The sequence below is a fragment of the Sceloporus undulatus genome, chromosome 1 (genome assembly GCF_019175285.1).
Source record: "Sceloporus undulatus isolate JIND9_A2432 ecotype Alabama chromosome 1, SceUnd_v1.1, whole genome shotgun sequence".
In the NCBI taxonomy this organism is placed as follows: Eukaryota; Metazoa; Chordata; class Lepidosauria; order Squamata; family Phrynosomatidae; genus Sceloporus; species Sceloporus undulatus.
Window position 1 is genome coordinate 138,366,884 of NC_056522.1, and position 12,187 is coordinate 138,379,070.

General features: G+C 39.0%; 1 protein-coding gene across 1 annotated transcript in view; it reads left to right on the forward strand.

Annotated features, from left to right (window-relative positions):
• The window catches only part of ARHGEF10 (Rho guanine nucleotide exchange factor 10), a 144,794-nt gene that overhangs the window by 71,542 nt on the left and 61,065 nt on the right, over positions 1-12,187 (forward strand). Inside the window, exons 12-18 of the mRNA XM_042443452.1 lie at positions 2,433-2,510; positions 2,692-2,871; positions 3,515-3,631; positions 4,313-4,405; positions 4,895-5,065; positions 6,980-7,125; positions 10,718-10,890. Of these exons, the coding sequence (XP_042299386.1) occupies positions 2,433-2,510; positions 2,692-2,871; positions 3,515-3,631; positions 4,313-4,405; positions 4,895-5,065; positions 6,980-7,125; positions 10,718-10,890 (958 nt within the window). The remainder of the gene's footprint in view (positions 1-2,432; positions 2,511-2,691; positions 2,872-3,514; positions 3,632-4,312; positions 4,406-4,894; positions 5,066-6,979; positions 7,126-10,717; positions 10,891-12,187) is intronic.

Genomic DNA, 12,187 nt, shown 5'->3' on the forward strand with positions numbered 1-12,187 from the left:
GAAACAGTTAAGATAATTTGGTGATGCTGATATAGTTGCGATGTCTTTGTTTATTCACCCATATATAAGAGGTGGTGGGGAGGAGTGTGTGAGAGAGATAGAGGGTTTGGGGTGTGGTGGGGGAAGAGCATGCATTGTGAGTATTTTTGATGACATGGGGTATAATTCTTTATTTCAAATGTACTGAATGTATAGAAATTGCATTCACAAAAATGAGATTTGTGCTATAGTATGTCACTGCTGGGAATTTTTCAAACTCTATGATGCCTCTTATTCTTAAGTATTTTTTTAAAAATGACTAAAATAGGTACCAGCACCTATTCTGGGGCATGGATAACACCATCTGTCTCCTTCGTGTGGAAAGAACAAACTGTAACTCAGCAAAAACAGCAAGTCTGGTTGGCCACGTAGGACTACATTTCTGCTCTGTTTCTGCTTGATGCAATTGTTTGTTGTTGTTTTTGTTCCAATTGGTGTCACTTAAAGCTGCAGAATCAGCTCTGTGGGCATGCTCTTGGAACAGTGATTCCCAAAGTGGATGGTATGCCCCCCTTGGGGATGGTGGAAGGTTCCAGGTGGGCGGTAAGGGAAAAGTGGGGCAGTAGGGGTTGATGAAGGAAAAAGGGAGTGTCATGGGGGCTTCAGTAAAAGTACTGGTGTGCAAGTCAGACAAGGGGAAATCAGAAGATTTTAGCACTATGGTGGGGATGAGGATAGCATGAAACTTTTTTAGGGTCCTCAAAAAAACCACCACATAGCCTCACTGATCATTTTCTCTGGTGCTGTCTCCTGCTTTTTGTCTGCCTGTGTGAGCTCACTCCCTTACTGACATCTTTCGCTAGTAGTATCAGTTTGAAAACTCTTGTGAGGCTTGTGCACAGGGCATCACTTCTTTGGCTCAAAGCAACACCATTTGGGGACAGACTGGAGCTAGCAGGTTAGAGTTACACTGCTATTCTTGCTTTCTTTCATCAGACAGGGTGAAAAAAGAAGTAGCAGAAGAAATCATTTTTCTGGGAGAGTGGACACTTGAAGCTGTGTGGGGAAGACATGTATTCCACTCTGAGAGCATTTCTAAAGAGCGGGTTATAAATACAATAGATGATGATGATGATGATGTCTCTGGGAAAGGAGCATCTGTGCTCAATTATTGGAAAGAGTCCTTTGTCTTGGAGCAGCTCCAGTAGTTAAAGTCTCTCCCTTTCCCAGTCTAGAGCATGCAGCCTCTGCAAACCCCCTATAAATAGACAGGCTGTGTCTGTCTTTGCCCCAATGAAGGATTGAGAGTCCCTCCTCTCTGGGGCGAAGCTTCTCCCTTGCACCTGGACATCCTGGAAGCAGTAACTGAAGAACTGGCTGAGAAGCAACCGAGAGGCCTCTTGTCCACACTGGCCTTTGCAGCAAGCCTGGTGTGAGTGAGAGGCCTCTTGGTCACTGCTTAGCCAGCTGCTCAGTTGCTGCTCCCAAAATGGCAGGGTGCTAAGGGAGCAGCGATCGAGCAGCCAGTAAAATAGCAACCAAAAAGACTCTTGCCTATGCCAGCCTTAGCTGCAAGACCAGCACAAGCAAAAAGCTTCTCAGTCGCTGCACAGCCAGCTGCTCAGTTGCTGCTCACAACAACAACAACAACAACAATAATAATAAATTTTATTTCTATAACGCTTTTCCAGAAGATCAAAGCGGTGTACAGAAAAAGGTGACTTGGTGCAAAAGGAGCAGTGAGTGAGATTGACTTTTTCAAATTAACAGTAGAACAGCAGACCTAATATCAAAAATATGCTTGGGGAGGCACTAGGGTGATTGAACAAATGTGTGGCTCATTAGGAAACCATCATGCATTTTATCATTTTAAAGCTGTATAAATCTGTAAGGTCGTTCTTGCAGTCTTGTGCCTGGAGTCAGAGAGGGATTGTGTATTAACCACCTGATTGATTTTTATTTTTATTTTTTTGGTAATGTGATTTGCTTATAGTTGTTTTCCATTATCTGACTTAGAAGTTGCAGCACAAAATACTGGAGAATTGCTCCACTGATTTCTTCTTGTACTCCTTCTTTGAAATAATCTTTCCTTTCCTTTCCTTTTTTGAAAGTTTGCATCTGTGATTCTGTTCCTAGGACCAAGTCATCTCATATGTGTATCACACAGAGACAGCTTCAAATTATTCTACAGGGTGGTGGTCCACATATACCATTAGCATCCATTAATTGTTGGTTGAATAATCAGAACCACAGGTTAAAACACTTGCTCCTCTTCACCTCTTTCCTGCATAAAGTCAGTTCACCTTCCTGGCCCTTTAGCTGTGGTAATGTCCTTTTAGTTAGATTGTGAAGTTGGACATCAGAAATCTGGTTAGCATTAACTACATTTATGTACTGATTAGAGATCACTGTAAGATTAAAGTGTGATTTTGTGTATGTGTTTTATTTAACAGGTGGTGAGAAGATATATTTTAGGTGCTGTGGTTGACAGTGAGAAAAACTATGTGGATGCTCTTAAAAGGATCTTAGAGGTATTTCAGGCCTTTGTGCAGCTTTGAGAACCAATGGATAATTCTTTTATTTGAAAAAAATGAAGAAACATAATGTATGATTAATTTTTACTAAAGTATTTATTATCATGAAAGTATTTTAATTAGAAAATTGTTATTAATGTAGTAGCTAGTAAATGGTCCTCTTTTTTTTTAATTTCAGCAATATGAGAAGCCTCTTTCAGAAATGGAACCCAAATTATTAAGTGAGAGAAAACTAAAGATGGTCTTCTATCGGATTAAGGAAATTCTTCAGTGCCATTCATTGTTTCAAATAGCATTGGCCAGTCGTGTTTCAGAGTGGGATTCTGTTGAAATGATTGGAGATGTCTTTGTTGCATCGGTATGTAAACAATAACAGCAGTGTAGGCTGGCTAAACCATATCTACAGTGAGCCCGTGTCATATGCGGGTGACCTATACGCAGCTTTGAGCATATGCTCAAGGCCGGTAGGGAGTGTATGGGGCGCAAGGGGCGGCGCGTCCCATTCACTTGAATGGGGCGCGCGTGTGCACCGCTGTGCCACCACATGCACAAGCCCCATTCATGCAAATGGGGCTTGAGCATGCGCGGAATTCGGCTTACGCGGGGGGTCTAGAACGGATCCCCCACGTAAGCCGAGGGTGCTCTGTACTTCTGTCTGATCAACTTATAATTGAGTTTGGCAAACTGAGTTGCCAAGCTACCCTGTGAAATAGGGTCCCAGCATCTCACCCTCAGTCTCTACCTGATTGACCATGTATTCTGCCACCTCCTTCTCAATTGCCTGACAAGCACATTAACACAAGAATCTTATGGAAACCTCCCTTCTAACACTTGGGATACAGCTGCATTGTATCAGAAACAATGGCAAATATTATTTTCTCCAAATGCCTGAGGTCCATCCATACAAAGGATCCAGATGCTCTGAGAAAACTGTCTTGACTTTGAATGCCAAAGTACATGGATCTAGAACAACTTCTAATTGTATTCCTACATTATTTCAGTTTTCGAAATCTATGGTGCTTGATGCTTACAGTGAATATGTAAACAATTTTAGCACCGCTGTGGGAATTCTCAAGAAATCATGTGCCACAAAGCCTGCCTTCCTTGAGTTTTTAAAGGTCAGTGCATTTTACTTTGAAATTCCTTAAGAAGGTGGGGAAAATGGGGGTGTTCTAACTGAACAAAACATCTAATTCTGTGTAGATTTTGAATATAGATGCATTTGCCACTTGATTTTCAGGGATTGCAGAAACAGAGTTTGTACAGCAAGATTTCAAAATGCATTGCTGATTGACTACATGTGGCAACCTGAAATGAGAGTATAGGGACTATGAAGGATGTTTTCCACTGCATCACTTTACATCATCTCTGTTACAAAGACAACTAAAGTGGCTTACAGTTAAAAATACCAGATAGTACACTATATAATATCCCGATCTTCCTTAAGGCTAAAAGCAGGGTATAATTGTTTAAAATAAACATTATAAAACTATTATTTGCACATGTGTATACATAAATTTTCAAAATGTCATATCCCTTTATTGTATTTATTATTTTGTATCCATTCTAATGCAACATCTATATAGCTATGTCTGTCTAAATTCTAAGCGTTTAACAGTATTCTAACTTACCAGAAACACATTGCCTGACACTATGATTCTCTGATCTTTTCAATTTATGAAATATTGCTTAGCAAGTGATAGGAATATAGTTTGGGGCCAAAGTCCACATTAAAATCTCTGTTCCTTATGAGAAAAATCAGTGTGCCTAATAATACACTTCAGATTATCTCGTTACAGCAATGCCAAGAATCTAGTCCTGATAGAATTACTCTCTATGGCTTAATGATGAAACCCATACAACGCTTTCCTCAGTTCATTCTGCTGCTACAGGTAAGTTATGATGTTTTCAATGGGGATAACTTACTGTTTTGAAGTTTGTTTTCTTTCTTAGTTCTTTTTCTTTCATAAATCCTTGGACCCCTGCTTTGATATACATTAAGGTTGCAATGGCTGTGAGGTAAATAATTTGTTTCTTATTTTTTTCATTGACGACGAGTTAATATGTCTTCAGGTAATACTAAATGAGCACTAAAATATATATTGCTGTCATGTAATGTACCATGAAGCTGTATTTCTACATTCAAATAATTATCTGTTTGTATTTTTTGTATTTCTTACTTGGCATGCTTCTCATATTTTTAAGTGGATGATATTGGTAGTCTTTAGAGATAAGGATAGTGATGGTGGTGGTGTGACAAAGGGATTGAGATTAACTCCTAAGTATATCACAACCAAGGAAAAAATCTTGAATTATGCTTGTTTTGACACTATGACAATTCTGCTTTTTAATTCTCCCCCCTCCCCTTTTGGTCACTTTAGGATATGTTGAAGAACACTACTAAAGGCCACCCTGACAGGCTGCCTCTACAGATGGCTCTCACAGAGCTTGAAACATTGGCAGAAAAATTAAATGAAAGGAAAAGGGATGCAGATCAACGCTGTGAAATAAAGCAAATAGCAAAAGCCATGAATGAGCGTTACCTAAACAAGGTTGGAACAGCATCATTTCATCCTTCCTGGTTTCTCTTGTAGAGGAAATATAAGTGAAGCTGTGATGATTCCTTGAGAGCAAAGCCCTGTGCGTGGCCATTACTCTCAGGGAGATCCCTTAAAAAGAACTAATCTTCCGCTGCCACCACTCAGTGAATTATCAATGAACTATATTTCCCAAGCACAATAAACTATATTTCCCAAGCACACACTGAGACTTGCTTGAGAGAGAGATCTAGTTTCCTTTCTTGCTAACCCACAGCAATCAGTAACCGAGATAAGGCACGTGTACAGGAGCCCAAAGAGATAGCAGATGCTTTTAAAAGAAAGAAGTTTATTTTAAAGAAAGAGTATAGAATAGGAAGGTATCACTCATGCTAGGCCGCCTTGCCTGGCAGGTCAGAAAAACACAGTTACAAAGATATTCATTTCAGGCAAGCTATTAGATAAACATAACCAAAACCTAGACGTACTGACTAACACTGTTCCTAAGCTACTCACACAATGATGGGATTTGCAGTCCTTGTGGAGTTCTTGGAATCAGGGAGTTGGCTTCTTGCCAACTCTACCTGCATGCCAGAGCCAGTCCTCCGGCTCTCAGAGGACAGACCTCTGGTTTCTCCAAACCAGCCAAGATGGAGAACAAAGGACACATGGTCCTACAGGGGTATTTAAACCCCTCTCTTGGAATCTTTTGAAACTGCCGCTCTGGCACTGTTGATTGGCCAAGTGAGCCTTACGTCAGCTATGATGTAGCTGCTCATTAGCATGTGATGTCATCTCTCATTAGCATGTACCTCCTCCCAGATTAACCCTTTGTAGTTCAGGAGAAGTCTTCAGGTGGTTGGGAACCCAGCCACCACAGAAGCAAAGGCTTTCTATAGTGAGGATTTGAGCATTTAATTGTTATGTTTTGTATTAGAATATGCAGAACTAATGATCTGAGAGTTTTGGCCCCAAAATGAGACTTTCCAACAGTTGAGAAATATAATATTTTGGTTCCTCTGCCTAAAAGGTAGCTTGGAAATGGCAATGATATCATTGAGGGCTGTGATAATAAAATTGGTCTTCTGTGTACCCAGCAGAGTCAAATACCATTATACCATTTCGCCTGCTGAATATTTCTAACATATACCTTTGCCCATTTGGAAAAGCTTCCTCATGTAGGATAGTAACTCTTAACATTTCCCTCTATTGTTGTTAGGAAGCAGATTTTAAAATTTAGAAATCTTTCAAGGCTTTTGAATCCAGCATAACATAGTTACATCAGTATAGAAATTATAGGTATCACTTCCCCCATTAGGAAATACTCAAACACCTGCTTATCTTTTCTGTTTCAAAGAACAGATCTTAAAGACAGAATATCAAATAGGACAATTGTAGAGCTGCAGAAGATATAGAAAGGGACACCCTAAATGATCAAGGGGCATGAGCAACCAACCTCTGAGGATTGGTTGGAAATTTTGGAAATCCAAACTCCACAAGCAGTAATACCTTTTTTGGGTCAACTTCAAAGCATAAAATACATCATGCAAGCTTTCAAAGCTTCACTGGTTTCTTCATTAAGCAAAGGTGTTAAAAATCATACAGGAGACAGATGGTGACAATTTTTGAGTCACAGGCCTACATTCTATTTTAGCTGTCAGTTAAGATGGCATTGAGGGGTTTCAGTGTCGGCACTCCCATTACTGACCATGTGACGGCTGAAAACAAAGACAGGTAATAAAAGAGAGGTGATAAAATTTCAGCTCCCATTAGCAACAAAAAAGTAACTTCTTTTGAGATCCAGATGTGCAAAGCATTGACAAAGGCACTGTGTATATAGTATTGATTCATAAGTGTTTAAACCAATAGAAGTACAAGTGTAGGAATGTTATGTATTGACTACTGTGATCTGTTTCTTGAAAATTTCAGCTACTCAGCAGTGGGAACAGATACCTCATAAGAAGTGATGATATGCTAGAAACTGTTTATAATGACAAAGGAGAAATAATCAAAACCAAAGAACGGCGAGTGTTTATGTTGAATGATGTCCTAATGTGTGCTACTGTGAATCTCCGGTAAGTTTCTAGTTAAAATGAGATAAGAGATAGAAAATGTGACAGTGCTCAACATAATGGTTTGCATTCACTTAAGGTAACTGCATTGTGTGTGACAGGACACTGGCTCAGTAGAAAGACCTTATGCTTTTCATTCAGAAGATCCCATGTTCAATCTCTGGTGTTAAAAAACAACACCTCCTATGTGGCCTGGGAGAGGCTTTCCCTTGAATTCCTGGAGAGCAGAAAAAGGCTCAGTTTTCTGGTTAGACCTATCTTATTGTGACCAGTTTGATTTTTTTAAAGAGTGTGGAATGAAGTACTGTACTGTATATCTTTTATTCATTTCATTAGTATTGTAACATGGTTTTCGAAGACAGGAAATGCAACTTATTGTTGCAGTTCTGGTATAGATATTTTGACTATTTACTCACATATGTAAGAGATTTTACACATTTAGCTTGGCTGTACAAACAGGCACACAGACCTGACTGCACATACAAATGATAATACCTGTTTTCTACTCAGAAATATTCCCTTTGAGTTTTAGTATGACTGCTTCTCCAACTTCAAACTCCTAGCCACATGTGCATCATTCATTTTAAAGTCCTGTTAAAGGATATCCTGGTAACAGATGGAATTATGTACAGTAATTGCAGTCTAGAGTTTGTCTTTTAACCCATTTTTTCAACCTAAAGCATGGGTGAGAAGCATCATGTAGTGCTTGGAGCAGTGGACTATCACTTTGAAGACCAGGGTTCTAATTCTGGCTCAGGTGTAGAAAACCACTAGCTGACTATGGGCAAGTCACAGGCTCAGAGGCTGGCAAAGGCAAACCTCCTCTGAATAAATCTTGCCACGAAAACAGTGTGTGATACGCTTCACTTAGGGTCTCCATAAGTCAGAAATGAGTTGAAGACACACAACAAGAACCAGATGTTGTTGAACTACAGCTCCCAGCATTTCTCATTATTGGCTATGCTAGTTCTGGCTGCTGGGAGTAGCAGTCAAGGAACATCTGTAGGACAGCACAATTCCCTTCCCTGACTTTTAAAGTATGTCACAAAAAGTTTTCTTTGTGTGTCTCCATCAGTGGCTGCACTGTAGCACATTCAGATGACAGTTTGGCTTCAGCTGGGTTTTCTTGATATTTTGGGAAGCAATGCTTCATCATAGACTAGTGTTCCGTGTACTAGAACAGGGAGTCTTAAGGTAAGTGTGATACCTGCTTTCTGTTGTAGGTACAAGGAGATTGGAAACATCTACGTCCAGTTTTAAACTAAGCAGAAGACTAAGCAAGCATACAAACTCATGTCTGGTATACATAGCACTCATGTGTTGTGCTTGATACAGGACCCTTATCTCATAATATTGCCACAAAGATACAAGGAAGGATAAAAGCTAAAGTCTTCTGAAACAGAAATGGGCAACCTTTCCTCTATTCAAGGTCACATTCCTCCAGTCACAATCTCTCAGGGGCCACATATTAGTGGTTGAGGAAGTCAATGATAGAGGAAGTCAGAACTGAAGGTGCTTTCTCTCTCTCTCTCTCTCTCTTTGCCCCTTCTTTTGTCTTTCTTTTCCTGTTGCTTCCTTCTGTCCTCTCTCCCTCTCCCCCTGTCTTCCTCCTGGGTCAGTGGACTGCTTGCAGAAGGACAGGCTTATTCTTGCTTGAGGTCTGAACTGATAACTTGGGTGGGTGTGTTTAAAACTGAGCCAATTTCTGCATATGACCCCAGTAAACTGCCCCAATATAAAGGCAACTGAACATTTGTGCAAGTCTGTGAAATGTAAAGATGATCATTGCTGTGTTTTTAGTCCCGGTCTATTATTTCAATTTTTCTACTCTCAAATAAGCTGTTCTGAGATACTGTTCTCAGTCAAAGTCTTTCCTTAATGATCATACATTTTTTTAGAGAACTGCAGTAAAATATATGCTTCATTAGAGACTTCTTTTCTTCACAAACACTCATCTTCATCCTCCATTGTAATAACAATAGATACAGACAATGTGCACTTGTATGTAAGGAAGTAAAAAAAGGAATAAAGAGGGAAAATATTAATGCTTTTCCCTCTTAGCTCTTGAATCCCACCCAAATCATCAATGAGACAAATGCAAGATGATCCAGAATATTTGAAGGAGTTGAGCAGAAATAAGGAATGCTAAAGTATTTGGATTTTGTGGGCTTAAAGCAGAGTATTGCCATGGAAGCGTCTTATCTAGTACTTTGTGCATAGTTATGTGGGAGTGAGTCTTCCCAGCTTTACTTTGGGGATCAGTTGCTAGTAAGTGTTGGCTTTTCCAAATAAAGTAGTTGAGTTCCCTTGTTTATTTTTGCAGAATCCACTGAGAATCATAGAGAGATTACATATCACAGTTACCACAAAATTGGTGGTACTGAAAATGACTTCTCCACAGTTATGATTTTCAGACCAGAGTTTCCAAATTCTGGTTAATACTTGCTATGCGTGATATCATTTCATGTTCACCATTCTGTGAATTCTCAACCCCGTTCATTGTCTGCTGTGAATCTGGAAAAAGAGGTTGAGTGATGGTGTAGGCGGCATGTATTTGCAAATGTAGGCTGGATGGGTCTCTTGCCACAAGGAAGCAACATTCCTATGGCAACTGTAATGTGTGCTTTGGCTCTGCCGTTGTGAAGTAAACAGGCTTATCTCTGTTAGCCAGTTTAAAATACAAACAGGAGAAAAGTTAACCAAAGCAAGCAATGGTGATTGGCATTTGGAGAAAAGAATCTTATGTAACCTATGGTATAAACTTCTAAATAGTTTATACTTCTAAGCCGTTCCTCCAGTTCTGAAAACCCCACAAAAAACTATAGATTCTGACTGTGAAAGCCTTTGACTTCACACAGTCCCCCAAATGTCTTCATTTTCTCTTCCTGAAATTAAAAGTCCTTCCACATGTCTATAATCCAAAGGAGATTATGATTTTCTGACTTTATTTTTGTTTGCTGTTTTCCCCCTTTATCTCTTGTACAGATTTTTTTTCTCCATCCTCAGCTTGTATGCTTTATCCTTTTCAGTTGGCACTCCCCCCCCCCCACCACATCCAATGTTATTTTTGATATGGAAATATATTGTATGCATACTTTATATCTAAAGGGCTATGAAAAACATAAAGGCAATCTGTGACCAAGATCTGGGAATTGCTACACAAGGTGTTTCCTCAAATCACTGTGTCCTATGGGACTGGAAGACAGAGGGAAAAGGAAACTGCAAAACTGCTTTTTCCTTTTGGATGATATCATGCTGTCCTTTGACTAGAGGAAGGGAAACATTTCTTTGGAAACTTTGTTATTAGAGAACCATCTTAAATTGTGAAATATCATCAGAAAAGTTTTTAAAGGGAAAGAATAATGCCTTGATTTACAGCTGCATTGCAGAACAGTGATTAAAAGTGCAGTCATCTACATGTGTGATCAGAAGTAAGTCCCAGGGAATTTAGTGGGGCTTGCTCCTAGGTAGGGCTGCAGTCTAAAGAAATATAAGCAGAGTAATCATCTATGAAGTGCAAAGTTTTTGTGTGAATTTTAATTATGGATAAGATGACTCTCATACAATAAAATATTTTGTTGTGACTTTGTTTCAGTTCTTCTCATGAAAGTAGTGGCATTGTGCAAAGCCAAAGGTACTTGCTAAAATGGAGTGTGCCTCTTGGACATGTAGATGTCATAGAATATGGAAGCAGTGAAAGTCAAGATGAGAACTGCAGATTCTCTTCACAACATTCCTCTGAGAATATTATTGTTAATTCTAAGCCAAGTAAGTCTCAGGCAATAATTATCTATATCTATGACATTCTTGTTGTGCTTTGAAGTGCTTAATAAGACATTGACATTATTATGCATTACATCTGTCTGTCTGTCTGTCTGTGGATAGATATAGGGGATAGAGTGGGACTGTATATTAATGTACAGAAATCTTGATTTCCCACTTCTTAATATTCAGAAAGTGTGTTATTCTAGGCCTGATCTCATGTTAGCAAACATCTGTAGAGTGAAAATCACTGATGGCGCAATGGTTAAACTGCTGGTACTGCAGCCAAAATGTTGTGAGTTCAGTCCTGCATTACTTCACATTGACTCAGTCTTCCATCCTTTTGTACTTTGATAAAATGAGTACCCAGTTTGTTGGGGGCAATTGGCTAACACATTGTAAACCGCTTAGAGAGTGATTAGCACTATAAAGTGATATTGAAATGCAAGTGTTATTGCTGTTGTTATACTACAAGTTGAGCATCCGAAATGCTCCAGAATCCAAAACTTTTTGAGCACTGATGTGATGCCACAAATGTAATGGTTCAATGTACACAAACTTTATCTCACATACAAAATTATTTAAAATACTAAATAAAATTACCTTCAGGCTACGTGCATAAGGTGTATAAATCAATGTCTTGTTTAGATTTGGGTCCCATCACCAAATATTTCATTATGTATATGGAAATACTCCAAAATCTGAAATCTGAGACATTTCTTGTCCCGGTCATTTTGGATAATCATTTTGAATAAGGAATAATCAACCTATATTGCTAGACTGGAAATTGACGCTATAGTTGACTAAAAGTCACCAAAGAGCAACTGTGAAATAACCTTTGAAACTCACCTCAGGTTTGTTCTTTATAAGTAAATGTAGTTGGATAATAGAAATTGACAGGAATATATTCTCAAGGAATTCACCCAGACTCTCAAAAGGGGGGGTATTAATTAATTAATATTAATTAATTTATTAATGCTACCTAAAGCAGTGGTGCTGGTCCAAGAGCCATCACAGGGCAGTCCTGGAGAGTATAAAAGAAAGATAGAAACAATTGTTGCTAATGGACACAAATATGGTCCTTGATATGCTGGGGAAAGAAAAATAACAGCTCTACACATTAAGAAGCCCTACAATAGAGCTCAGATTGATTTTGGTATTGTTTGTAGCTATGTAATTAATAGTGGAAGAGATGTACAATTATTGTTATTTCATTAATCATGTCATTGGTGATGTGCATGCAGGCACACATGCGTGTGCACACAAACACAAGAGAGAGGTTGAGTAGCCCTTATCCAAAAAG